Raw genomic sequence first — 25,692 nt, 5'->3', positions numbered from 1 at the left:
GCGTGCGTGCGTGTGTGTGGTTCTGTTTACACTGAGCATCCTGGCATCCTGTGGTCGCTGCGAGTCTGCTAGGTCTTCTCCTATTGGTTGGAATCAAAGCTCTATTCCACGGTAAGCATTCACCAATCACCATCAAGGTCCTCTGTCTATGTAACAGTACACCTCCTACAGTATGTGTCTTCTTGTTTCTGCATGGTGGACGTGCACTGTCTGCTGCACACAGAACATGACAGAATGAAACTCACTGGTGAAACACAAGTGAACTTATTGCAGACATTATTATTTTATGCTTTAACTATTTACAGTCTTTTTTTGAATCCTTTTTCATAGTTTTTTTTTTTTTTTTTAAACAATGTTTCTATGTCAGCAATCTGGCAGCCCATTGTCAAAGAAAAGGTTTTTCGTTTCTTTTCACTTAACTGGAGCTCAGTTAGTCTGTTCTTGAGAGATTACTATGTCCGTGGTGCTCGAACCTTTTCATGTGAAGGACCCCCAAAATGATATGTATTTGGCCACAGCCCCACATCTCAAAATATCTAGTTCCAGGGACCACCCAGAAGCAAAATTTGAGTTACAAACATTCGCTTTGAAAATACATAATATTCAAAGATTTGCACACATTTTCACGACTTTTTCAAAAATAGCAGATCTACAAGCTTGCAGCTATTTTTCACTGGTTAAAGCATTCAATAATTCTAGGCCTAAATGGGTTAAATGGGTTAAGTGGATGGCCATTTCTAGAATGCCAGGACTAGTTGGTTGACCAGTCTGTTGCGCTGGCCCTGGCGTGTAGCTTGGGTGGTTTCGCAGCAGCATATTGATGGTTGGCCTGGGTTGGAAGCGGTCCATACTGAGGATAGTGGTATGCAGGCTGCGAGGGGAACTGGTATAGTGGCTGAGATATGAGTGGCTGTCCAGCATAAGGTCCTTCATTGACTGGTGGTTGTTGAGTAGGAGGGAAGGCTGGTTGCTGCCTAGCTGGCAACACAGGTTGGTAGGTCATAGCAGAGGTCGGTGCTGGCTGTGACCTGGCATGCGGGGCAGGTTGACTCCTAGCATGGGCTATAACTGTCTGTAGCCTGGCAGTTGGAGAGGTTTGGTAGCTCATTGCAGAGGAGGCTGGAACTGACTGTTGATCACCATATACGTAGCTGATGCGGTGATGGTGGTTGTCCAGCTGGGGGGAAGAGTTGACCATCAACTCTCACTCTTGGAGGGAGGGATGGATGGATGGATGGATGGATTGATTGATTGATTGATTGATTGATACCTTTATTATCCCAAGGGGGGAAATCAGTTGCCCAGAGGCAGCACAGCAGTATAAGGATATTTTCAAAGTTACAGAGAAGTATGAAACAGATAAAAGAAAAACAAGAACAGAGTACAGTAAAGAGCAAGGGAGTCTGTATAGGGCCTCCTGTAACGCCTGTGGTGAAACTGGTCTGGCATGCTGAGCTGGTGGGAATGCCAGCTGTGGCTCAGAGATGTTCTGCGGCACAGGGTCCGATAGACAGAGCCTGGGATTGACTCACTGGGGTAATCATTCCACTCAATGAGGAGCTGTCAGTGGCTGATCAAGAAGGGTCAGGAAGTATAGGGAGACTGAAGTATAATGGATTATATCTGAGGGGATGCAACTGCTGTTCAGAATAGCTTCGGGGATGTGACTTGTGCTTGACACCCTCCAAGCCAACCTGTAGCTCAGTCATCTGCTTTGCAAATGCAGGCCTCCATGCGAGACACTCTGTCACCAATTATGTCTCTGTCTTGAAGCTGCTCGACCTCCACATAGTCTGGCTGATAACTTGGGGACAACAGTGTTGTTGGTTGTGGGATGCTTGATCCTACAGCTGCATATTAATCTTGCTGTGGATAGCCGACAATATAGTCTATATATAGTCAATATAGAGACTGACATCAAGCAGTGTGGACTGACATGGAAAGAACTGGAAAAGAAGGCCCAGGATAGAGGACTCTGGCGGACTGTGATCAACGGCCTATGCTCCGTAAAGGAGCGATAGGCATAAGTAAAGTAAGTAATAGTCAATATAGGGTCTGCCGGTTACGGGGTAGATGGGTACTATGGTCCTGGCCTCCATGGTGTAAATCTCTGGAAGTAGCCATGGCACAGTTTCAGCACGTTTCTGGCTCGAAGGACCACTTGTAAAATGTATTATTGAGTTTTTATTTTGTGTGTGTGTGTGTGTGTGTGTGTGTGTGTGTGTGTGTGTGTGTGTGTGTGTGTGTGTGTGTGTGTGTGTGTGTGTGTGTGTGTGTGTGTGTGTGTGTGTGTGTGTGTGTGTGTGTGTGTGGTTCTGGTTACACTGAGCTTTGTGTCCACTATCTTCAGAGAGCTCCTGGCTTCCTGTGGCCGAAGCAAGTCTGCTATGTCTCATCCTATTGGTTGGAATCAAAGCTCTATTCCACAGTAAGCATTCACCAATCACCATCAAGGTCCTCTGTCTATGTAACGGTACGCCTCCTATGTGTCATCTTGTTTGTTTCTGCATGGTGGACGCGCACTGTCTGCTGCACACAGAACATGGCAGAATGAAACTCACAGGTGAAACCTAATTACCATGCTGATTTACCCCCTACCTTCCGTTAATATTAAGTCCATATATGTATATGGATTAATAAAGGACCCCTTATGCCCATATATGGAGATCCCCAGGCATCAAACCCAGGCCCTAACTCGCCAAGGTCCTGCTTGGCTTTACTAATTAACATACGTTTTATGCCCATATATGGAGATCCCTGTCCCAATGTCATCAATATTAAGGACATATCTGGGAATGCCCATATTTGTTAATGCCCATATATGGGCATGATATGTATATGGATATATATATATATATATATATATATTAATAAAGGATAAAATAAATAAAATGTCCATATACAGTATGGGCATTCCCAGATGATGCCATGTTAGGGTACCCCCTTATGCCCATATATGGAGATCCCCAGGCATCAAAACCAGGCCATAACTTGCCAAGGCCCTGCTTGGCTTTACTAATTAACATACATTTTATACCCATATATGGAGATTCCTATATTATCAATATTAACAATTTTGCTGCCATTTTAAACATAGCTCTAGTAAGCAGCTGCCAAATTGTCCTTACCTTTTAACGTGGGCACGCGCACGCATCGTGCACAATCTGTGCGCGACTCATCTAGTAGACTGTAGACTCGGTGACAAGCTTTCGAATAAAAAAAACCACATTGAAATAGACATATCCGTTGCCACGCTGTATTCCTGCTTATCCGCCAGTGTTTACATGAAAAAGCATTGAAAAAAGCCAACTGTGCGCTATGGTAACAAGTGGACACGTTCGCGCACAAAACGCACGATATGTGCGGGGATCATAATCCAGGCGTGTAGAGACTGGATCAAAGTTTCCAAACGCAAAAATCCGATTGAAAAACGAGTGTTCCATCGCCGAGTAGCTTCCACTTCTGTTACAGTGTAAACCAATGGAGGCGGGACTATGGCCCAGGCTCAGACAGGATACTGAAAGCTAGATCCGGTCCAGACCGGAAATGACCGGATACAGCTAGGGGGGCGGGCCTAAAGAGCCAGAATCAGCGAAAATTTGCGATAATACTTTTAATCCTTTCATAATGATTAAAGCTAATTAAACTTCTGGGTTCGACGGGCATGGCACCGCGGTACAGCGGGAAATCTACGGTTTCTACGGTCATCGCCCAGAATGAGATAAGGACATTATTAAGGATATTATGTTATCAATAATAACTCATACAGTGCCAGGCGACTTTTAGAGCAACTTTCTCACTATGGAGTTCCCTGCCAAGCGACTTTGGGCGACTTTTACTTAGAATTTTTTTTTTTTTTTTTTTTTTTTTTTGGACCCAATTAAATCTAGTAAACATGATTTCAATCGCGATTTTGCATGTTCCACCCCCCATACAACCCCATCTTTCAAACATGGCAGCCATTTTTGTTTACATCTGAAGAAAACATTATGGCTGATAAATCATGAATGCCTGAACGGATTTCCAATCTTTTTTTTTTGTTTGAAAGCTGTGAACAGCCTGCACAAACATGGTGCATGATCTGTGCATGGGCGTGCATGATCTGTGCACTATAAATTACATGGGAGTCTATGGAGGCTTCTGGCACTAGTGCCACTCGAGGGGCATTTTAAATTGGCAGTAAGTGAGTTAAGGACTGATAGTAAAATATGTTATTGTTGTTTAACATGGTATAGATACCATTTTCAGTGTCAATGTCATGATGTTTTGAACAACTAACTAACGCAGGAGAATGACCACTGAGAGATGCCAATCAGGTCATTATGTACAGGACACAGGATAACAAAACGCCAAACATACTATCTGCCCTTACGACTGGTGCCTGTAACACGAAAACATCTGATATCCATTGCTCTACGGTACTTGTCATGTTTAACTTTGTCCAATCAGAATGTGACTTAATGTATTCTGTAAATCCATATATCTGTGAAATCATTATGCTTGTCACTCAGAGAGAAGCAAAGATGGGTGATTTTGCTCTACTGTACTGCTGTACAGTAATTTGAACTCTGACTAAACTTCAACACAAAACGCATATTCCCTGGTGTGGACATTCATCATTTCTTGTGTGTGGAGTATTTTATTATGATTGGGGAAAACTGTTTATCCATATGGAATATGATCCAAATTCCATCAAATGGTCCATTCGATTGCCGGATTAGCTCCGAGGAGATATTGGGGACTCAACGTTGTTGGACTCATTTTGTCTTCTCCGCTGCTAGAACCAGTTACGGATTTCTACTGATTTGACGTTTATGGATTCGATACAGCTGGACAGTTTGTTTTGGAATCCCACTTCGTTCATCTCTGCTAGTAACAACCAGCCGAGGATATTATCAGACGTTTCCCCTGACTCCCACGGAGTAACACTGAAAGCGGAGAAATTACCATGGGACGTCTATTCCGCCAGCTGAGGTGGCAAGCAAACTAGCTTTTATTTCATTCTCCACCTACCCGACCAGCTGCAAAATGGGAAATGCGCAGGGAGGCAGAAAACACCTGCCGAAATCTAAACAACCTTTTTACAAACGGAACAACACCTTTGAGTTTGAAGCGTCTCTTCAAAGCTTGGGGAATGAACTGATAACAGCTTTAAGGGCTAAGATAGACAATGAGGAAATGAAACAGGTTGTTTCTAGGTGCCCCACAATTGCACCATTTTTGCCCATATGGAGAAAGGAATTCGGATATGATGACTCTCTCCCACATCAACATATCGATAAAATCTCACAACGGTCTGAAGAAAGCCGAAATGGAGGCGGCCAGGTTTGGCTCTGGCACAGCGTTCCACACCAGGAGCCTTTCACGGACGGTCTCTCTCCCCTCACAGAGACTTTGAGAGGGCGACATGCTTCATTCTCACACACTGTCTGAGTCCTAATTCAACAGAACCCAGGTCATACGTTTATACCTGCTGTCTTAAGAGTCTAGCTAGCTCTTAACACAGCTGCGTTTTTAATGTTTAATGTTTTTAGTATATTGGTTTTGTCGCTTTTTGTTACACGAAGGAGTAACAGAATAGAGCAGGGGTCCTCAATAGGCGGACCGCGGTCCATGTCCGGACCGCGAGGCACCGCCAACCGGACCCAGGACGAATTAGGAAAAAAAAAGAAAAAAAGAAAACGGAACATATCGGCGTTTCGTTTCCACTTTTCCTTCACTTCATTGCATGCGCTCTGAGACTGTGTAGTGTGTGTGTGTGTGTGTGTGTGTGTGTGTGTGTGTGTGCATGTGTGTGTGTGTGTGTGTGTGTGAGAGAGAGACAACGACACGCTGATTGGCTGATGCCGGGATACATAGTATTATGGGCTGTCATCTCTATGACAACGACGCGCTGTCAGGCTGTTACCACTGAGAGAGTGTTTTTTACTGGTGATTCAGTCAGAGTGTATGAAAGGGTGCGCTCGTTTTATTGTCCACGACATTGCAAGCGGCGCGAAGGCCAGCGGACCTTGGTCCTGCTCTTCGCCCCCGAGCGCCGCAGGCGCGAGTGGCCGCGAGTTACGAAGCCGTGGTGAATGCAATCGTTATATTTATGCCCAGGCCGTAAGGCAAGCCCACGATAAACGCCCGCGCAGTCCGGTGCGCATTTCCGAACGCACCCTTTCCCCACACTCGGACTGAAACACCAGTAAAAAACACCATCCCGTTACCACCACAGACCGTGCGTGGGAGGAGCTTTCAGAGTAGGCAGCTAGCAGCTAGCTCTAGCTGCAGCCTGCAACAGTGCAACTAGTTATAAATCAGTGGGTTTTCATTCACGCTCATCAACATCAACGTGAATACGTTTGCAGGACTGTAATCTTCTCTCAGGAGAGTTTGTCGCGACGCACCACGGCCCGTGACGGCCGCCTCTCTTTTTGCATGGCGAGCTGCACGCAGTACTCGGTGGTACAGTACTGGAGTGAGCCACGAGCCGTTCCGTCAATCGTCACCGACGCGCAACAACTTGTTTTCAGATCGATATTCACGTTGCGACACAAGCATAAAATATTCGAAGATTATCCCAGTTTGTTAAAAGAAACCAGAGAAACTAACACTAGTGCAGAATATCTCTGCTCCACATTGATTTACTACTGTTCTCCTTTCAATGTGTTGTTGTTGTTAAGTGAAGTGAAGTGAGGTCCCCAAATGATTATGGAGGACTCAGAGTCCCCAGGCCAGGCCAGATGACAGTGAAGTTAGTGAAGTTATAATTTAAAGACACTTTTAATAAAGAAAGAAATGGGAAAAAGGCCATTACTGCATCAACAAACTACTAAAAAAACTAACATTAGCAAATGTAAAATAATGTAAGAAAGGTATCCCTAATGTAAGATTATGAGGGCAAGTGGCCATGACCTGAGGGCAAGTAGAACATGACCTGTACTTGCCAGACGGGCAAGTGCCTCTGAGACCATAGTGTCAACCCCTTGTTGGTACTTTTTTGTATCTTTGCCTACTATATAAGATTGACCGACATAAAAATAAGCGGATATATATGTTTATTATTATTATTTTTTCCCGGACCCAGACCGGTTTCAAAAAAATACTTGTGGACCTTCAAGATTTGTATTTGAGGATCCCTGGAATAGAGACTGAGGTTTCCTATTCTGAAGACATAGCAGCCGTTTGGCCGCGGAGATTGCATGTCAATAGTTGGTGTATCAGTACAAGACTTAATTTAGATTTCATGTATACTCCAGAACGGCTGCGGTTTTAAGTTCTGAGAAGAAATCTTTTGTGTTGAGCCAGAACATATTCTTGTTCTGAAGAAGTCTTTTTGGCCAGTACGGTACCCAATACGGCTGTTTCAAGCCACTTAATCACATAAGAAATAGCGTGGTTATTTTAATTGGTAGATTTCCTTTATGTTCCAGAACCGAACGTTCTGACGGAAATCTTCATGCTTTACGCTTACACGTCTTCGTTTTCGTCTCAGTCTTATCTTATTTTATTTATTTTTTATTTCCATCTCAGGCGACTCTGAGATGTTGAATAAAGGAGCTTTTTATCTCAGCGCTCCCAAGAACATTTTAAGAAACATGACCATTCAAGCTAAAGAAGCCCCCTGCTCCGAGAAGCAGTGTTTTTATCGTGTAAAACCTGGACCCACACGGATGAGAGGTTACAATCTAAACCCGGACCTCAAGTCACTTTGGAAGATCACCGGGGACTTCCAACCATCAATACCTAAAACCTTTCCTGGAACATTTCAATGGATATGTGCGAAGCCGCAGAGAAATTGGACATTATTGCCACTGGATGCCTTTCACTCACAAAGCGATGGGACGCGTTGTGAGCTTGTAGATCTGCTACGTGACTTTCATGGATTACAATTTCCCGAAAAGAACAAACACTCTTTTGACCCTGGGGACGCCCCGAGACAATGGTACTATATATTTTGTTTACTTTTGACTAAGTACGACTTCTGAAAAAAAAAAAAAAAAAAATCAAGTTCTGACTGACAAACCCATCTGTTAAATGTTTTTGATATATTGTCTGTCTAATCATCTCTAATCCAATTTTCCTCCCCTGGTTACATTTCGGTTTGTCTATTATGAAAGCAGGAAAATCAAACCAAGTATAAAGTGAGCGGTGCTACTTCTGTGTACAATACGGTACAATATGTGCTTGGCTTATGCTGCTTGCTTGCTCAATGCCTGCTGCTCGCGTGAGCTGCTTACGCTGCTTATAGGCTGGCACGGCCTATGTGTTATTTTATTGTTTTATTTTGAAAAAAACTATGAGGGGATTGCTGGAATTGCTCGATAATCTATGTTTTTATTTCATTTTTCTTATTTTCACTTTGAGAGGCCACAAGCCACTTCTCAGTCTCAGGGTGCCTATTTCAGTTTATGTGTGACCTTGTGATGCTCCTAATAATGTAACACATCTTTTATGATATTTTATTCCAGCTTGTTTTGTCTTCCCACCACTCAAAAAGGGTCTCACTTTCTTTTTGTTTTTGGTCTAACCCACTTGCCTGGTTTGCAAAACTAGGAATTATTTACACATATGACTGTCTCTCTGTCTCTCTCTCTCTCTCAAAAGGGATCTCATTCGCTCTTGTTATGACTACACTCGTACTGATAACAACCAACGCTTGGGTTTATTTGAATGTTTCTATGTGTTGCCCCTAACGTCTTAATATTTTTTTTTTCCCATCAATGACAGGTGGGCTTTATTTTATTTTAGGGGACAGGACGGACTAATGACATGGCAGAACAGGTATAGTGGAACTAACTCCACTAACTCGCTACCAACTTAACTGACTGATTATCAGTGACTGACTGACTGACTGTTTTATTTCAATTTTATTTTAACCTGTTTAATTTCATGACTGTTTATTTTATTTTAACCAGTTTTCTCCTGTCCTCCTGTTTTGTCGTGAAAAACACTATTTCCTGTGTAACAACTGAACGTTGTTCTTTTAAACCACTTCTTAGGGACATGAACCAAAAACGTTTACTTTCACCAATATTTGCCAAAATCCATTTTTGACACATAACTGCAGTATGTGTTAAAAGGGAAGAGAGGCTTATCAGTAATCATGTCCATAATCATTATTATCAATATTATTGTTATCTCTATTTTCAACCTTGCCCTGTTTTACTCAACCTTTAATTTATCTTTCTTGGTTTATTCTGGGTAATCCCTTATCCTCTTTACTTGAGTAAAAATACTTTGATTACTCCCTCAGCAGGCTGAAACCGTTCCAAAAACAATTTATATGGCTGGGCTCATTCAAACCTTTTCAGTCAAATTCCACAATTATTACAACCCTACTGGGCTTATACGGGATTACACATTATGGAAAAAAGAAAAAAAAAAGACATTATGATTATGTTATGTATTTTATTATTATTATTTTACTTCTTTAAAGTCTCTCTCTCTGGGACACTTTCAGTAGAGAGGCTTTCAGCAGGCCTCGCTAACTATTGTTTTGGGAAAACCTTATCTTGTTATGATACACTTCCCCCCTCACAGGCTTGGAAGCTCACTCTAACTTTGACAGCAGAATCACTGTACGTCTGTACACTTGACAATCTGTTTCCCATTTAACCATATTTTACAATTTTTGTCACACCCAATTTTTGTCTGTGCCAAACGGGAGGGAATGTGTTTGGAGAATGAAGGAGAATTTAATATTTTTCCATTTTGAATTTAATATTTTTTCATTTTTAATTTATTTTAATATCTTTCCATTTTAACTTCTTTCATATTTTCATTTTCTGAATTCATATTTTATTTTCTGATTTCATATTTACATATTCCACTACATTTTCATCTCATTTTATTTCAGAATATATATATATTTCATTCTGCTTAACCCTGTTTAAATCTGTTTCCCCCTAACAGAACAAACTTATTACAATTAGACACAAACCGTGTCCCTTGGTGATGTATATCTAAAACAAATCAAACCTTTCTATACATAAATACACCCAATGGTCTTAACTTCCAAGTAATTCTGATGTTTATTTTATTTTTCAGATTAATTGACTTATCTATTGACAGACGGTCCATATCTCTTCCCATGATCTGTGAGGGAGGATCATTTTTCGTGAGTACGAGGATTCAAGTCACATGAGTTCCTATATCATTTTTGTTAATATTTACAGTTGTCTTGTCCCAACATACAGCTCTCTTCTTTTGATAAGATCTCATAGCCTCGTCCTGGAAATGTTAAATACTGAAATGTCATATTCGTTATAAAACCTTACTGGAAATGATGAGGACAGAGGTCCTACCTTACTGTTGTGGAGTCAAAAAGTCCCCCCTGGCTGGGACACCCTGGCGAAGGTCATAGGTCAAGCAAGGAATGGACCATGACGCTCCACCACACTAATCAAATTTTCAAAATTCTACATTCGTCAATCTCAGGTGATGACTTCACCAAATAAATCAAAACTTCTAAAGAAAAAATATATTCTCTTTCATTAAATGCACTCTCTGGAGTGCACCTCCACCAAACCCAGGTGAGGCTGTGAAGAAACTTTGGAAAGATTCTAAATTTAGTGATAAAGTTTGTCATGGTGCGACAGGACAATGTTTGTTATTGATGGATCAAAGGTTTCCTTTTCCTATCAATATATTTTAAGGAACGTGTGATTTTCTCCTCTCTCTCATAAAAATATTCTAACTCATGTTAACTAAACGTTACAGGCCCCAAATTATAAGAGAAAATATCCTTGGTTTAATCTCAGACTGCCCTTTGACGCACTCCCCCTAATGATTCCAAATTATACAGTCCTTTATCTTTCATTATCAAAATATTTTCACCTTTGGTTGTATTCTGATTTAAATACCTTTAAAAATACTTAAATACCTTTGGAAATATACAGTTCTTTTAACTCTCCTCTTTAAAACTTAAAGCTATCGAAATGTTTATGTTGACTTAAAATTTTCAATGATTGTTTTCCGTTTCAAATACTTTTAAAAAGTTTAACCCATGTTTTCTTCCCTTGTTGTTTATGCTGCCTTAACATTTAACACTTCAAATGCTATCTCAGGAGGGAATTGATAGTAAAATATGTTATTGTTGTTTAACATGGTATAGATACCATTTTCAGTGTCAATGTCATGATGTTTTGAACAACTAACTAACGCAGGAGAATGACCACTGAGAGATGCCAATCAGGTCATTATGTACAGGACACAGGATAACAAAACGCCAAACATACTATCTGCCCTTATAGCGGAGCAGCTAGGTGCTACGATCTTTCAATTTATGATACAAGCGTGAAAATTGGCATGAACAGTCTCCATGGGTCACTTGACAAGAAAATTGTCCGAGGCAATTGAAATTTCAAGATGGCGGCCATTTTTCAAGATGGCCACCACGTAGTGAAGCAATTAAGTGATATAAGGGTTTATTTGGTGATACAAGCATGAAAATTGACATGAGCAGTCTCTGTGGGTCACTTGACAATAAGCCACCCTCAGCTACTTGAAATTTCAAGATGGCGGCCATTTTTCAAGATGGCTACCACCTAGTGGAGCAGTTAAGTGATATAAGGGTTTATTTGGTGATACAAGCATGAAAATTGCCATGAGCTGTCTCAAAGGCTCATTTGACAAGAAAACACCCACAGCCACTTGAAATTTCAAGATGGCAGCCATTTTTCAAGATTGCCACCACCTAAATGGAGCATTAAGCAATGTAATTGTTTAGTTAGTGACACAAGCATGCAAATTGGTAAGAACAGTCTTTATGACAAGAAATCACTTCCAGCCACTTGAAATTTCTATTTTCAAGATGGCCCCCTGGATCCTCAAAAGATCCATTGTCTCATCGAAATGTATGTATTCTTCATTAAGGACGATTTGGTGAAATTTTATTTTAGATTATGTTAAAGAACTACTTTTAACACCTCATCATACAACAGTGTTGATCATAGATAGATTAGAAAAGTATCTGCACTACCAGGGCACATTGGTTTAGAAAAGTATCTGCACTACCAGGGCACATTGGTGATATATCACTGCTGTTAAACTCAGAGTTCAATGTTCAATGTCAGCTAGTTAGATAGCCGCACCTCAATTGACAGGTTGTGCCAGTGTGGGAGAGCCGAGCCATGGTTAATGGGGGTTTAATTAAAAGGATGGTGTACAGATCGCGCAGGATTTAAATGGCATTGGAAGAACGATTGGACTAAGTGTAGGGTTAAGTAAAGGCATGAACTTTGTTGTATCCCATACATCAAAGTGCTTGGTAAAAGGTGGTAAAAGGATAAACCCTCGGCCTCTGCCTAAGACATGGCAGAAGCCATCACAACACTTGAGAAAACTAACTGGGACAGATGTTTCATTTGTTAATAGGTCACTGAGGAAAAACTAATTTAGCAGAGTTTATTCAGCAGAGAGCACAATCGCACTGGTTATGATACCATTGCAAGCTATGATACCATTGCAAGAAATGTTCCATTATTTCATAACAAAAAAACATCCCATGGATACACCTGGGACGTATCATCAGCGATGTAGTCCAAGCTCATTGGGGTTTCGGGTCTCGCAACATCATGCCCCTCACTTGGGTGACCCAGCTGGGGTTGATTAAGTTAGTAAGACTTATGTCCTAGTAGCTACCCATGATCAGTCCCATTGGGGAAAGACAGGACCATTCACTCCACCGCTCCGGAACTACTCTGCCGAAACTGGGAGAGGGAAATCTCGCGCATGGAGGGACTAGGCTTTGTGGATTGACTCCTGTCCGGGCCCCTCCTATGTCTCACCCTGGTCCAGGACCTGTGCATTGCACCAGACTCCAGCCCCAGACATTTCACTCAGGAGTGGTACATTCTTGAGCTGCAATGGTACTGTAGGCTCCACCTGGCCCAATGGTGGTGGTGGTGCCGCATGCAGGCTCCGCTTGTGGCTTGAATGGCCCTCCTAACCGTGGGTTTGTTGAGCCTCTTCCTCACGGAAGACACAAGCTGAGGCACTAACCCAACCTGCTCCCGGATGCCGTCTACATTCCAGCTGTCACCCGTCTCTCCGGTGGTCACCAGACTATTCCTGGTTGTCACATAGTCTATTCTATGAGTCACTATAAATAAGATCAATGCTCTGCCTATCTTACTAAGTCCAACCCGACTAGATGAAGGTGATGGCATAGAAAGCACATTGACAAGACAGGGCAAAATATCATTCAAGCTGTAAACTTAAGTTCAACAACACAGAGTTGGAAAGGGCCCAAAAGAGAGCATCTACTGCTGCTGAAGACACCGAAGATACCAAAACTATCCATGCCAAGAGGCCAAGAAGATCCCTGCCCTCAAAAGCTTTGTGCTTTATCTGTGAAGATAAAGCACAGTGCAGCGTCCCCCTTAGAGGACACAATGATTATGAAACTTAATGAAAGGGTTAATGAATGTGCCAGGAATCTAAGCGACAAGAAGTTCCTTGTAAAACATATTTGTGTCCTGTAAGGGGGACGTTGCACTCTCATCTTCACAGATAAAGCACAATGCTTTTGCAGGGCTGGGATCTTCTTGGCCTCTTGACATGGATATCTTTGGTATCGTCGGTGTCTTCAGCAGCAGTAGTTTATCCTTTTACCACCTTTTACCTGGCACTTTGATGTATGGGATACAACCAAGTTCATGCCTTAACCCTACACTTAATCCAATCATTCATGCCATTTAAATCCTGTGCGATCTGTACACCATCTGGTTTGTGCCCTGGTAGTGCAGATATTCACTCTTTTCTAATCTATCTATGATCAACAAATGTTGTATTTTGGTGATGTGTTAAAAGTTGTTCTTTAACATAATCTAAAATAAAATGACACCAAATCGTCCTTAATGAAAAATAAATACATTTCTATGAGAAAATGGATCTTTTGAGGATCCAGGGGGCAGCCATCTTGAAAATTGAAATTTCAAGTGGCTGGAAGTGATTTCTTGTCATAGAGACTGATCATAATAATTTGCATGCTTGTGTCATTAACTAAACAATGATATTGCTTAATGCTCCATTTAGGTGGTGGCAATCTTAAAAAATGTCTGCCATCTTGAAATTTAAAGTGGCTGTGAGCATTTTCTTGTCAAATGAGCCTTTGAGACAGCTCATGGCAATTTTCATGCTTGTATCACCAAATAAACCATTATATCACTATAGTGCTCCCCTAAGGTGGTGGCCATCTTGAAAAATGGCCACCATCTTGAAATTTCAAGTAGCTGTGGGTGGCTTATTGTCAAGTGACCCACAGAGACTGCTCATGCCAATTTCCATGCTTGTATCATCAAATAAACCCTTATATCACTTAATTGCTTCACTACGGTGGTGGCCATCTTGAAAAATGGCCGCCATCTTGAAATTTCAACTGCCTCGGACAATTTTCTTGTCAAGTGATCCATGGAGACTGTTCATGCCAATTTTCACGCTTGTATCATGAACTGAACGATTCTGATGAAAAAGGGCAGTTAGCCGCTCCGCTATTACGACTGGTGCCTGTAACACGAAAACATCTGATATCCATTGCTCTACGGTACTTGTCATGTTTAACTTTGTCCAATCAGAATGTGACTAATGTATTCTGTAAATCCATATATCTGTGAAATCATTATGCTTGTCACTCAGAGAGAAGCAAAGATGGGTGATTTTGCTCTACTGTACTGCTGTACAGTAATTTGAACTCTGACTAAACTTCAACACAAAACGCATATTCCCTGGTGTGGACATTCATCATTTCTTGTGTGTGGAGTATTTTATTATGATTGGGGAAAACTGTTTATCCATATGGAATATGATCCAAATTCCATCAAGGACATATCTGGGAATGCCCATATTTGGTGACATAACATTGTTGACTATAATGCAGGGGTCTCCATTGACGAGTAACTGGTCCCATATACATCACTGGCCAGATGGCCAAGAATTGGCGTGCATGGCACCCTGAGGTGTCTTACTGGTAATTTATATTTCCTCACCTCAACAGGTGAAACCGGTGAGAACACCAGTGTAACCACCGACGCCAAGTCTGAAAAAACCCTTCAACCTCCCAAGGTAATCTTTTTTCTGTTGTATGATCCAAAGTCTATCAATTACTATATCTGTAATTACAGTGGTCTAATATACAATCTTAAACAAATCAATTGTATTCCTCTCTATTCCACTTTGAATATGTACATACACCAGCCATGTATGTATTTATTTATTTATTGACTACAAGCATATGTACAAAACAAAGATGAACATTTGAGTCAAAATGATGTAACAAGAAAGCCCAGGGTTGCTGGTGGTTGCTGGTTCCTCCCACCAACCTGACATGGGCGCACGCAGAGAGTTGGTGCGCTCGTGCTTTTTGTGTTTTTAAACGTCTCCTATAGAATTTACACATCTCTTCTGTGAACTATGAGTGTTGTTATTAAATAACGAAACACTGACTCGAGCTTGTAGAGCGGCTCGCTTGTGGGGTAAATGCGCGATGCTCACCGCAACGCAGCGTAAATGTCAGGCAGCTGCCGGGCTGCGAGTGGACACAGACACAGTTTTACCAGTTTTAAACTTTGCTTGAAAATAGTCAATCTACAAGCTCTATTACAACAAAATGTTGAAAATATTATATTTTATATTTATATTTATATTATATTTATATTTTTTAAACATTTTGATGAATGTTGAAAAATCTTCCCATTCAGAAAGTATTTTCAGGTGGGGGTCTGCAGAATGCATGTCAATTTGAGGGTCCTTGACATGAAAATGTTTAGAACCACTACTTTAGACTAGTTTTCAACAGGTCTGAAAATCGCATCCCAACCCAAAATGACCCGGTTGAGTCATTTTGAGCCCCCCCCCCCCCACCCACACACACACACACACACACCCCTACACCCTCAGCTCATATCCCAACACCCGTGCACACGCCCATTTTCCCGTCCCCTTCCTACGTGAAAGCCCCCCTTGCACCACCATATCCCACCCACCACACCCCTACTTCCACCCCATTACATACAGTACCAAGCAGCTTCAAACTTAACCCTTCTTGTGCCTATCCCGGACAAGTTCGGCTTTATTTCAATCCAATACAATGTTTGTTTTGCTATTTTACTTACCCTGAGCTGCTTGTAGAGATGTGGGTGGTCCTGGCTCGTCCTACGCTTTCCAACGAGTGATTCTAGATGGTCCGCGATTTATTCCATTGAAAATGGTTTAGAATAAAGTTTAGAGCCCCCCCCAAAAAAACTCAATCTATACTGTCGGCGGCGCGACGTATTCCGGGGTGCCTATCCCGATCTGGTATCCTGGCACTCTAGCGGCCTCTTGTGGCCTGGCACACAACTTGTTAATAATATAACCTCTATACCCACCCACCAGCTTTCAGTAATAAAATGTTTTATATGCAATACTAATACTATTTCCAAACATGAAATATGGATAACATGATCATTTCAGAAAATTTACATTGATGTCTATAGTGAAATAATAAAATATATTCATTCATTAAATACAAATACCGGTAATTAGCTGTTCACTTAGAAGTACTTCCACAGAAGTACTGAAAAATAAAAAGTTGGACGTCTACCTATGATAATTAGGATTAACTGGCACACCCCTTCAAGTTACGAGAATTGGGATTCATCATCATAAGAAATATTATGCCTTCCCTAAGAACATTTCATGAATCTGACTCGACTTCTCTTAGGAATCCACTTCGGAAGAAATTTAAGAGGAAAAGTTAAGAACGTATTGGTGAATCAGGCCCATTGAGTGTTGTTATGTTTATATTCTGAACTGAAATAAATAAGACTGAAAGGAATAACACTATTGTTCTTTTCTGTGCACAGGATCAAGAGCTCCTCCATGTAGAACATGGAAAGAATGAACCAACAGGATTCAAGGTGGAAATAATTGAGCAGTTAACTGTCCTGGCTAAGTCTGTGTGTCAGTTGAGAATAGAAGAGCAGGCTGCAGGGAGTGGGTTTCTCCTGTTTGATAAGTTCATCCTCACAAATGCTCATGTGATTGAGAAGGTTTTTGATGATATGAGAGACAAGCTGACCCATAAGGTCACAGTCTCTTTCCAGTTGCCTGTCCAGTTGCCTGTTAAACGCCAGGTTGTTGCCTATGAAAAGTGTGTCGAATCAGGATGTAAACCCGATTGGGCTTTGTTGGAGCTTGACTCTGACCATAGCGGGTTGTTGAGTAACTTTGGATCCATCAAACAATCTCTGAGAAGTAGAATCTGTATTATCGGACACCCCGACGGAGGAGTCAAAAGGTTAGACACATGCGTCACCATTCCAGTTGGTGACCGCGAAAAGATGGCGGTTGATCGCTATAAAGAGGTTCAACACCTCATTAATGAACACCACTTTGATCCGTCGTCTGACTTAAAAGTAGAACACCTGGTTAATGACAGCCCAGATTTAGCTTATGATACATGCTTTTACCATGGGTCATCTGGCTCCCCCGTCTTTGATGAGTTTTGTAATGTTGTCGGAATGCACACAGGGGGCCTTATCTATAAGAGCCAGGAAGGACAGATCCAGAGTTTAATAGAGTACGGACAACCCTTGTCAGGCATTCTTCCCAGACTCGCCATCCATTTAGTGGGAAGAGAGAGGTTTGATGTACTGGAGGCATACCTCCACTACACCTCAGTCATGGTCCACTCCTGTCCCCTCACTCCCCTGGTCAGTGGCGGGGCGTAAAGGTAGAAAAACGGCGCTTTCACGTTCCAATACATCAAATCAGACCCCACTGTTCCCCACCAGCAACGGACACCCCCCCTCTCCATTACCCACTAGCAATACTTTCTCAGTTCTAGATATGAACGAGTTCCCCCCACTGCGTCAGCTACACTCGCCGTCACCCCCACTACTCCCGCTTAGTGGGTCCACAAATAGTGTGTCCACCACCAGCCAGAGGAACGCACGCAAAAAACTATTGGAAAAGGCTGTTAAACGCCGCACGGTGGGTCTCTCCGGGCATCAGCCATTAAAAAATCCCACCCACCCACCTACACTATCCAACACATGGGAATGGCCCGGGCAGAAGCCCACGCTGCCCACCCCTCCCATAGTACAAACGCCTGCCACCCCCGACCCCTGCACGCCTACTCCATCCACCCTCCCCCCGCCAACGACATTATTATTTGGAGACTCGATCATTGGTGCCATGGCATTGGTCCGACGGTTCTAAATTCCGAAGGTTCTATATTCCGAAAATGGGCTCCGTGGGCCCAGGGTTCGTTGTTCCGACAGCCCATTGGTCTGAACATTGAATTCCATTGCTCCGAAGGTTCTTTGTTCCGAAATCACCGGGGTTTCATTGGGCCAGCGATGTCAATCGGCGCTCTCCCATGGTGCCGGTGCCGCCGAAATGAGCACACAAAAAAAGAACCTCGGCAGTCACAATGACTGAAAGCGCTTTACCCTGTTTTAATCCATCCGATCCGATCGTGGGTATTGTGCCTTCGCCTCTGTTGCGCGGCACGCCTCGATCAGCCGATGCGCAAAATAAAAGAAAAAAGATCTATAAGTGGTAGCCCATAATGACCGCTATTGTGGTGATATCGCCAACATTCCCACTGGGCACGACTCTATGCATACAATAGACATGACAAGGTTCATAAGTTGACGCATTTGGAGCTGAATTATCAGTTAATATGCAGCTATTTGTTTAAAAAATGACACAATGCGACATAGCTCTCGATCATATGGTCCCCATTTTCTAAGGGTTTCATTTTATTTTGACAATTGCTTTGCCAATGTAAAGTATGTTTTCTCATACCCAATAAAGCTCCTTTGAATACCCCCTTCTGTTTGACGTTTCTTTAAGCGTGGCTGTGGTTCGCTATTAAAGGCTTAAAGGCTTCGGGTTTCATGCAAACTCCAAATAATGTAATGGCCCATTGACCACTCACAGTGTCCTTGCTATGATTTTAAATAAAACACGTTTTTACTTTACACTGAGCTACCTTATCCTTTAAAAGATCTCCTTCTTATTATTTCACTCTTTTGAAACGCACAGCACCGTAAATTAACTTGGAACCTTTGTCCTGTAACTACAGCGCTTTTTCATCTTATCACATAACGTAGTCTTACCATCTGATGAGGCTGAAGTGGCCTATGGATGAAATCTAGGCCTATAGTGTCTCCATATTAGCCAGTAAAGGTGAGTGAGCAATTGTTCAGTATAAGAGTTTACATGATATCATTTATATATTCAATAATATAGCCTATAATTATTAGCCCTGGCCTGGTTGCGAGGTTGAATCTCATAATTTAACCTCTTATTTATACGTGCCCATTTATAACGCGCAGTGGATCCATCGCGCACTCAGGCCACTATTATAATCTATATGCTGCAGATTGAATAATCATGGTTATATAAAGTGACAACGTACTTTGTCAAACCTATTATTAACCAAATGTTTTATTATACGTTTTATAGATCAGGATATAGAATTAGGCCTATATAATATAATGTCTATATTATGAATAGCATCTTCAGGGGACGCCTCGCTGCCAGCTTGGGCACAGAATTTGGAAAGCTCCCTCATACACAGAAAAAACATGTGAAATGTTAATAAAATATGTAGGCCTATAGCATATGCACATCCGTTTCTTGTTAGGCGGATTTGTGGACTAAATCTGCAGCATATAGATTATAATAGTAGCCTGAGCTGGAAACATGCACGCATAGATAAAAACTAGTCGTATTTTGCCCTGTGACTTGAGCAGAGAGAAATACCATACAAATCTTTCGCAGAAGGCGCAACACGTCTCACGTGACCTATATCATGTCATCACTCCTCAAAATGGACAGATCTACAAGCTAACAACGGGTCATGTACGCACTGCCTTGACAACTTGTAGATCAGCTTATTTTGGCAAGCAAGTCTCTCATGCGATGGATCCACTGCGCGTTAGACTGGCCACATTCTCAAAATATAATTCAGTTTAGTCGTGCGAATGGGAGGTGGTGAAGTTGCCACATTCTTGCATATTTAATTGATGTTTGCACATTGTCATCCGAAACAAGGAGTCACTGAGTCCACGTCTGTCCACGGGACATGTAGGCTATGTATCCAAGCTGCATAATAATGCCTCCTCCATCTCCCTGTGTTTATTAATTCTTCAAGTTCAACTCACAATGTAACCGCAGGAGTCAGGACCCCCGCAAATATTTATCTGACTGCGGTCGACGGTCGTATAGGGGCGATCAAAAAATAAAACCATGCGGCGGCGGGAGAGACTCGCAAAATCTATCAGCAATTAACCAGACAGCAAATAGGCCTACTTTAGCAAGATATGAATATCTACGAAGAGGACAACGTCAACGTGTCTCTCTCTCTCTCTCTCTCTCTCTCTCTCTCTCTCTCTCTCTCTCTCTCTCTCGTCTTGCCCTCCGCTGGCTCCCTCTCTGCGCTCCGCTACGCGTAAAGCGTCTCCATTTGGACATGATTTGGCAGAGAGCAAGAGAGAGAGAGAGAGAGAGCCTATATATGATATACAAGTGACTCCAGTGGCACTTTCCTTTCATCTAACTGTGAGCAACTCCTCACAAATAATACACTATATGTGCGATCGAGGGAGCGGTGATCAGAAATTAAATCAATGAGGGGAGGAGGCGGCCAGAATGGTCAGAAATCTAATGAGAGCGGACGGTCTGGAGGGGGATTTAACCTTTTATAAATAACTATGGATTTAACCCGCACATGGCTCTATATATTGCCTGTATTTGAGATAGCCTACGGATGTGTCTTCACACATGTCCAAACGTTGTGTATTTTCCGACAATACGTTAGAGGATTCGTTTTAATCGCAATAAAACGTGCCCGTGTGAATGCCGCCATAAATGGGCACGTATAAATAAGAGGTTAAATTATGAGATTCAACCTCGCAACCAGGGGCTAATAAATATATATTATTGAATATATAAATGATATCATATAAACCCTTATACTGAACAACTGCTCACTCACCTTTACTGGCTAATATGGAGACACTAGGCCTAGATTTCATCCATAGGCCACTTCAGCCTCATCAGATGGTAAGACTACGTTATGTGATAAGATGAAAAAGCGCTGCTAGTTACAGGACAAAGATTCCAAGTTAATTTACGGTGCTGTGCGTTTCAAAAGAGTGAAATAATAAGAAGGAGATCTTTTAAAGGATCCAAGGTAGCTCAGTGTAAAGTAGAAACGTGTTTTATTTAAAATCATAGCAAGGACACTGTGCGTGGTCAATGGGCCATTACATTATTTGGAGTTTGCATGAAACCCGAAGCCTTTAGTTTAAGCCTTTAATAGCGAACCACAGCCACGCTTAAAGAAACGTCAAACAGAAGGGGGTATTCAAAGGAGCTTTATTGGGCATGAGAAAACATACATTGGTAAAGCATATGAGAACTGTCACATTGTGTCATTTTTTGAAACAAATAGTTGCATATTAACTGATAATTCAGCTCCAAATGCGTCAACTTATGAACCTTGTCATGTCTATAGGCTACTAGGCTATTATATGCATAGAGTCGTGCCCAGTGGGAATGTTGGCGATATCGCCACAATAACGGTCATTATGGGCTACCACTTATAGATCTTTTTTCTTTTATTTTGCGCATCGGCTGATCGAGGCGTGCCGCGCAACAGAGGCGAAGGCACAATACCCACGATCAGTTCGGATGGATTAAAACAGGGTAAAGCGCTTTCAGTCACCCCCCCGGTGATTTCGGAATTGAGAACCTTCGGAACAATGGGATTCAGTTTTCGGAGTAAAGAGCCCATTTTCGGAATATAGAACCTTCGGAATTGAGAACCTTCGGACCAATGGACCTTCGGAATTGAGAACCTTCGGACCAATGGGAAGTCCCCCGATCATTAAACACATCCATTTCAATTTTCCTGGGGCAACCACTGCTGAGCTCCTCGAAAAAGTCCCCGAAGTCCTGGTTTCCCTTCCCCCCTCGGTCACAAATATCATCCTCCATGTGGGCACAAATGACCGTTACTCGGAAATGTCACGACTCAATTTTACATCCTTAGTAGCAGTGGAAAGTCCGTGTATATCTCCGGCCCGTTGGCCACGATGCGTCGCGGGGATGCGCATTCCAGCCGTCTATTGGCTCTGGATCACTGGCTCCAAGTTGCCTGTAACTCCCACAACCTCCGCTATATACACAACTTTTACTTGTTTTGGGAACGCCCATTATTTTTTGCAAATGATGGCCTCCATCCCAGCAAGCTTGGATGCCAAATGCTTGCAAATAACTTTCGTCGCTCCTTAGCTCCGCAAACGATACTAAATCAATGACTGTTTGCCATTACAGCTGACCAGTCTGTGTCTGATTACTCTCCCTTATCAACAACTTCCGGCCACCGTCATTCATCACAAATCCACTACAGCGCCCCCTTATGTCCAGGCGGATCTCATGTATCTATGAAGCCAGTTTGTAATGCAAATTCCACATCAAATAATAATTTAATTCAGTCTGCTCTCCAAATGAATACTTTTAATATAAAAACACGAATTAGACCAATTAGACCTGTTAATGTTTTTAATGAGTTCCCCAGCCCCCCAGTGGCTATCTATCCTTCCTCTATTCCCATTTTAATAAGTTACAGATATTTTAAGCCCCTGCATGTTAAACGCGGGGTTGGGCATGCCCTCCTCCTGCCACTAAAACGGGTCATATCTTCACCCCCAAGACCAAACACTATTTTTCAGATGGCTCTTTTTAACACACGCTCAATCAATATTACGAAAAAGGCCCTGTGGTTAAAAGATGTATTTACCACTCGAAACCTGGACTTTCTGTTATTGACTGAAACTTGGGTAAACCCTGGAGACTGTACACCTTTTTCTCACCTCCTCCCCCCTGACTGCTCATTTTTTAGTTCCCCCCGGGCCAGTAAGAAGGGCGGGGGTCTAGCCACGGTTTTTAAATCCAAATTTCAATGCCAATCACTCCAACCTGAGGCCACGTATCCAAGTTTTGAGCTCCAGCTATTTAAGCTAAACTTGTCCTCCCCTGTTTTAATTGTTTTGTTATACCGGCCACCCAAATGTAAATTGGACTTCATAAATGATTTTAGCGACTTTTTATCTGGTATAATGGTCACCTATGACACCTTCATCATCTGTGGTGACTTCAACGTGCATGTTTGTTGTCCATCCCACCCCCTTGCCAAGGACTTCTTAAGCCTCATTGACACTTTTAACCTCACTCAATCTGTTAACGTGCCCACGCATGATAAAGGCCACACCCTGGACCTCGTGCTGTCATTTGGATTAACTGTTTCTGTAACTGATGTCTTTGCTGTCCCCAACATTTCCGACCACTCACTCATCTTATTCACTGCCTCAATTCCATTTTCTGTGACTGACTCTAGTGCCTCTACCCGCCGTTCACGTACCATAACTTCATCAACTCCCTCACATTTCTCCCACCGTTTCAATGATATGGTGGCCCAGCCCCCATCAGCACTCTTAGTGCAGATACACTTCTTGAAATGTTCAACTCTACATGTACTAATATACTGGACTCTATTGCTCCCTTTGCAATTAAACGCCCCAAAAATCCCTCTGAGCCGTGGCTCAACGAGTCCACTCGCAATCTCAGGCGCACATGTAGACGTGCTGAGCGAAAATGGCTCAATGATAAACTCCACATTTCCCTCGAGATTTTCCGTAACTCCCCCTCTGATTACCATAATGCAGTTAAAGCTGCAAAATCAGAATTTATCTCAAATCTCGTTACCAATAATCATCATAAACCTCAGGTTCTTTTCAATATTCTAAATTCTTTCACTAACCCCCGTGATGACCCCCTCATCGAGCCTTCATCCATCCTCTGTGCCAATTTTCAAAAAATTTTTACTGAAAGAATCTCAGCCCTTAGATCTTCACATACCTCTACCCCTGACCCTGCACTTTCTCTGTGCCCCCCACAAGCCAACCTAGATCACTTCCTGCCAATAACCTTGTCCTCCCTCACTGATATAATTATGCACCTCCGACCCACAAATTGTCCCTCCGACAGCATCCCCTCTCGACTTCTAAAGGAAGTCTCAGGTAGTGTTGGTCCTACCATCCTCTCGCTAATATCCTCTCGGTCTATTTTAGGCCCTTTACTCTTTTTATTATACATGCTGCCTCTAGGTTCAATCTTCTCTAAGCACAATATTTCATTTCACTCCTATGCCGACAACGTCCAAATCTAATAAATACCAACTCCACTAATTCATTCCCATCACTGCTCGCCTGCTTACATGATGTAAAAATCTGGATGGATACTAACTTTCTGACCTTAAATGAAAATAAAACGGAAATTATATTATTTGGCCACGAGACGATCCCACCCTGCACTATCCCGGACACTCTCACCCCATATATCCGCTCCTCTGCCAAAAACCTCGGTGTCACCTTCGATAGTGCGTTCAAATTCAACCAACACATTAGTTCTGTCATAAAAACAAGCTTTTTTCAGTTACGACTTTTAGCAAAGATAAAACCATATCTCCCCCGCCATCAACTGGAGATGGCTATTCATGCCTTCATCACGTCCAGACTGGACTATTGCAACTCTCTATATACTGGCATAGAGCAGGCGTCAATTAGACGTCTGCAACTTGTGCAAAATGCAGCGGCCCGCCTCCTCACAGGCACAAAAAGGCGTGAGCACATCACCCCAATCCTCGCCTCTCTCCATTGGCTTCCTGTAAATTTTAGAATTGATTTTAAAGTGTTTTTATTTATTTATAAATCACTAAATGGGCTGGCTCCAGCATATTTATCTGCGCTTGTTGCACCTTACACCCCAGCTAGGGCATTAAGGTCCGCAGACAAGTTATTGTTGAATGTTCCCACCACTATCTTTAAAAAGAACAGGGGCTACCGCTCCTTCACAGCCACAGCCCCTCGGCTCTGGAATAGCCTACCCCTCCCAATTAGATCTGCACAGTCAATTGGGACTTTCAAAACTCTATTAAAAACTCATCTTTTCTCACAGGCTTTTAATTGCACTTAAACGTTTTAATTAGTCCTTTTTTATTATTATTTTTATTATTATTATTTCTTGTGCATTATTGTCTATTGTTCCCTATTGTGTTGCTTTTAATTGTTTGTTCCATGAATTGTTTGAAATGTTTTTGTTTTTAACTTGTACAGCACTTTGGTTCAGCTTGACTGTTTGTAAATGTGCTATATAAATAAAGTTTGATTGATTGATTGATTGATTCACAGGAATGACTCTTATGAGCAAGTGAAGGAGGATGTGAAGAGAATAGTGGAGAGACAGAATCTCGGGGGATTTGAAATCATTCTTAAAAACTATGGTGGCGGCTCTGTGAAAATCAAAGAGTTCATCAAATTCTTCTGTCCAGAACCAGAGCCCATGGACTTGAACTGACTGTTTCCACTGTTTACAGGACTCAGAGATGTACAGTAAGCATTGGCTTTGGATGCTGTCCTTTCGAGATACATACTTTAACTACTAGATATTTGTTTTACTCCAAATTGTCAGTTTTATTTTGAATGATAATTTGTACTTTATTCAAAACAAATGTTATATTGCATCTTTACCACGTTCTGTGCCTTACTGTATCACTGTGATGACGTGTGTAAAACAGTTTCATTGCCTTGTTGAAATGTGCTGCTATCCTATATTAACCCTGCAGGTGGGTCTGTTGGCTCCGATTTG

At 42.1% G+C, this 25,692-nt stretch overlaps 1 protein-coding gene across 1 annotated transcript; it reads left to right on the top strand.

The window, feature by feature from the left end:
- Positions 1-46: 46 nt before the first annotated feature.
- On the top strand, positions 47-18,940 carry LOC308300564 (serine protease FAM111A-like). The gene is made up of 4 exons (XM_080744432.1): positions 47-111; positions 2,351-2,428; positions 14,984-15,051; positions 16,833-18,940. The coding sequence occupies exon 4, from the start codon at positions 17,031-17,033 to the stop codon at positions 17,697-17,699; it is 669 nt and encodes a 222-aa protein (XP_080600558.1). The 5' UTR covers positions 47-111; positions 2,351-2,428; positions 14,984-15,051; positions 16,833-17,030; the 3' UTR covers positions 17,700-18,940.
- Positions 18,941-25,692: the final 6,752 nt, after the last annotated feature.

Source organism: Nannobrachium achirus (genome assembly GCF_963921795.1).
Source record: "Nannobrachium achirus genome assembly, chromosome: 16".
Lineage (NCBI taxonomy): Eukaryota > Metazoa > Chordata > Actinopteri > Myctophiformes > Myctophidae > Nannobrachium > Nannobrachium achirus.
The sequence above is the reverse complement of the archived record's forward strand: the minus strand, read 5'-3'. Positions and strand labels throughout refer to the sequence as shown.

What these genes read in the sequence shown, in the direction of transcription:
- LOC308300564 (XM_080744432.1), top strand. Translation starts at nt 17,031, where the DNA reads ATGAGAGACAAGCTGACCCATAAGGTCACAGTCTCTTTCCAGTTGCCT.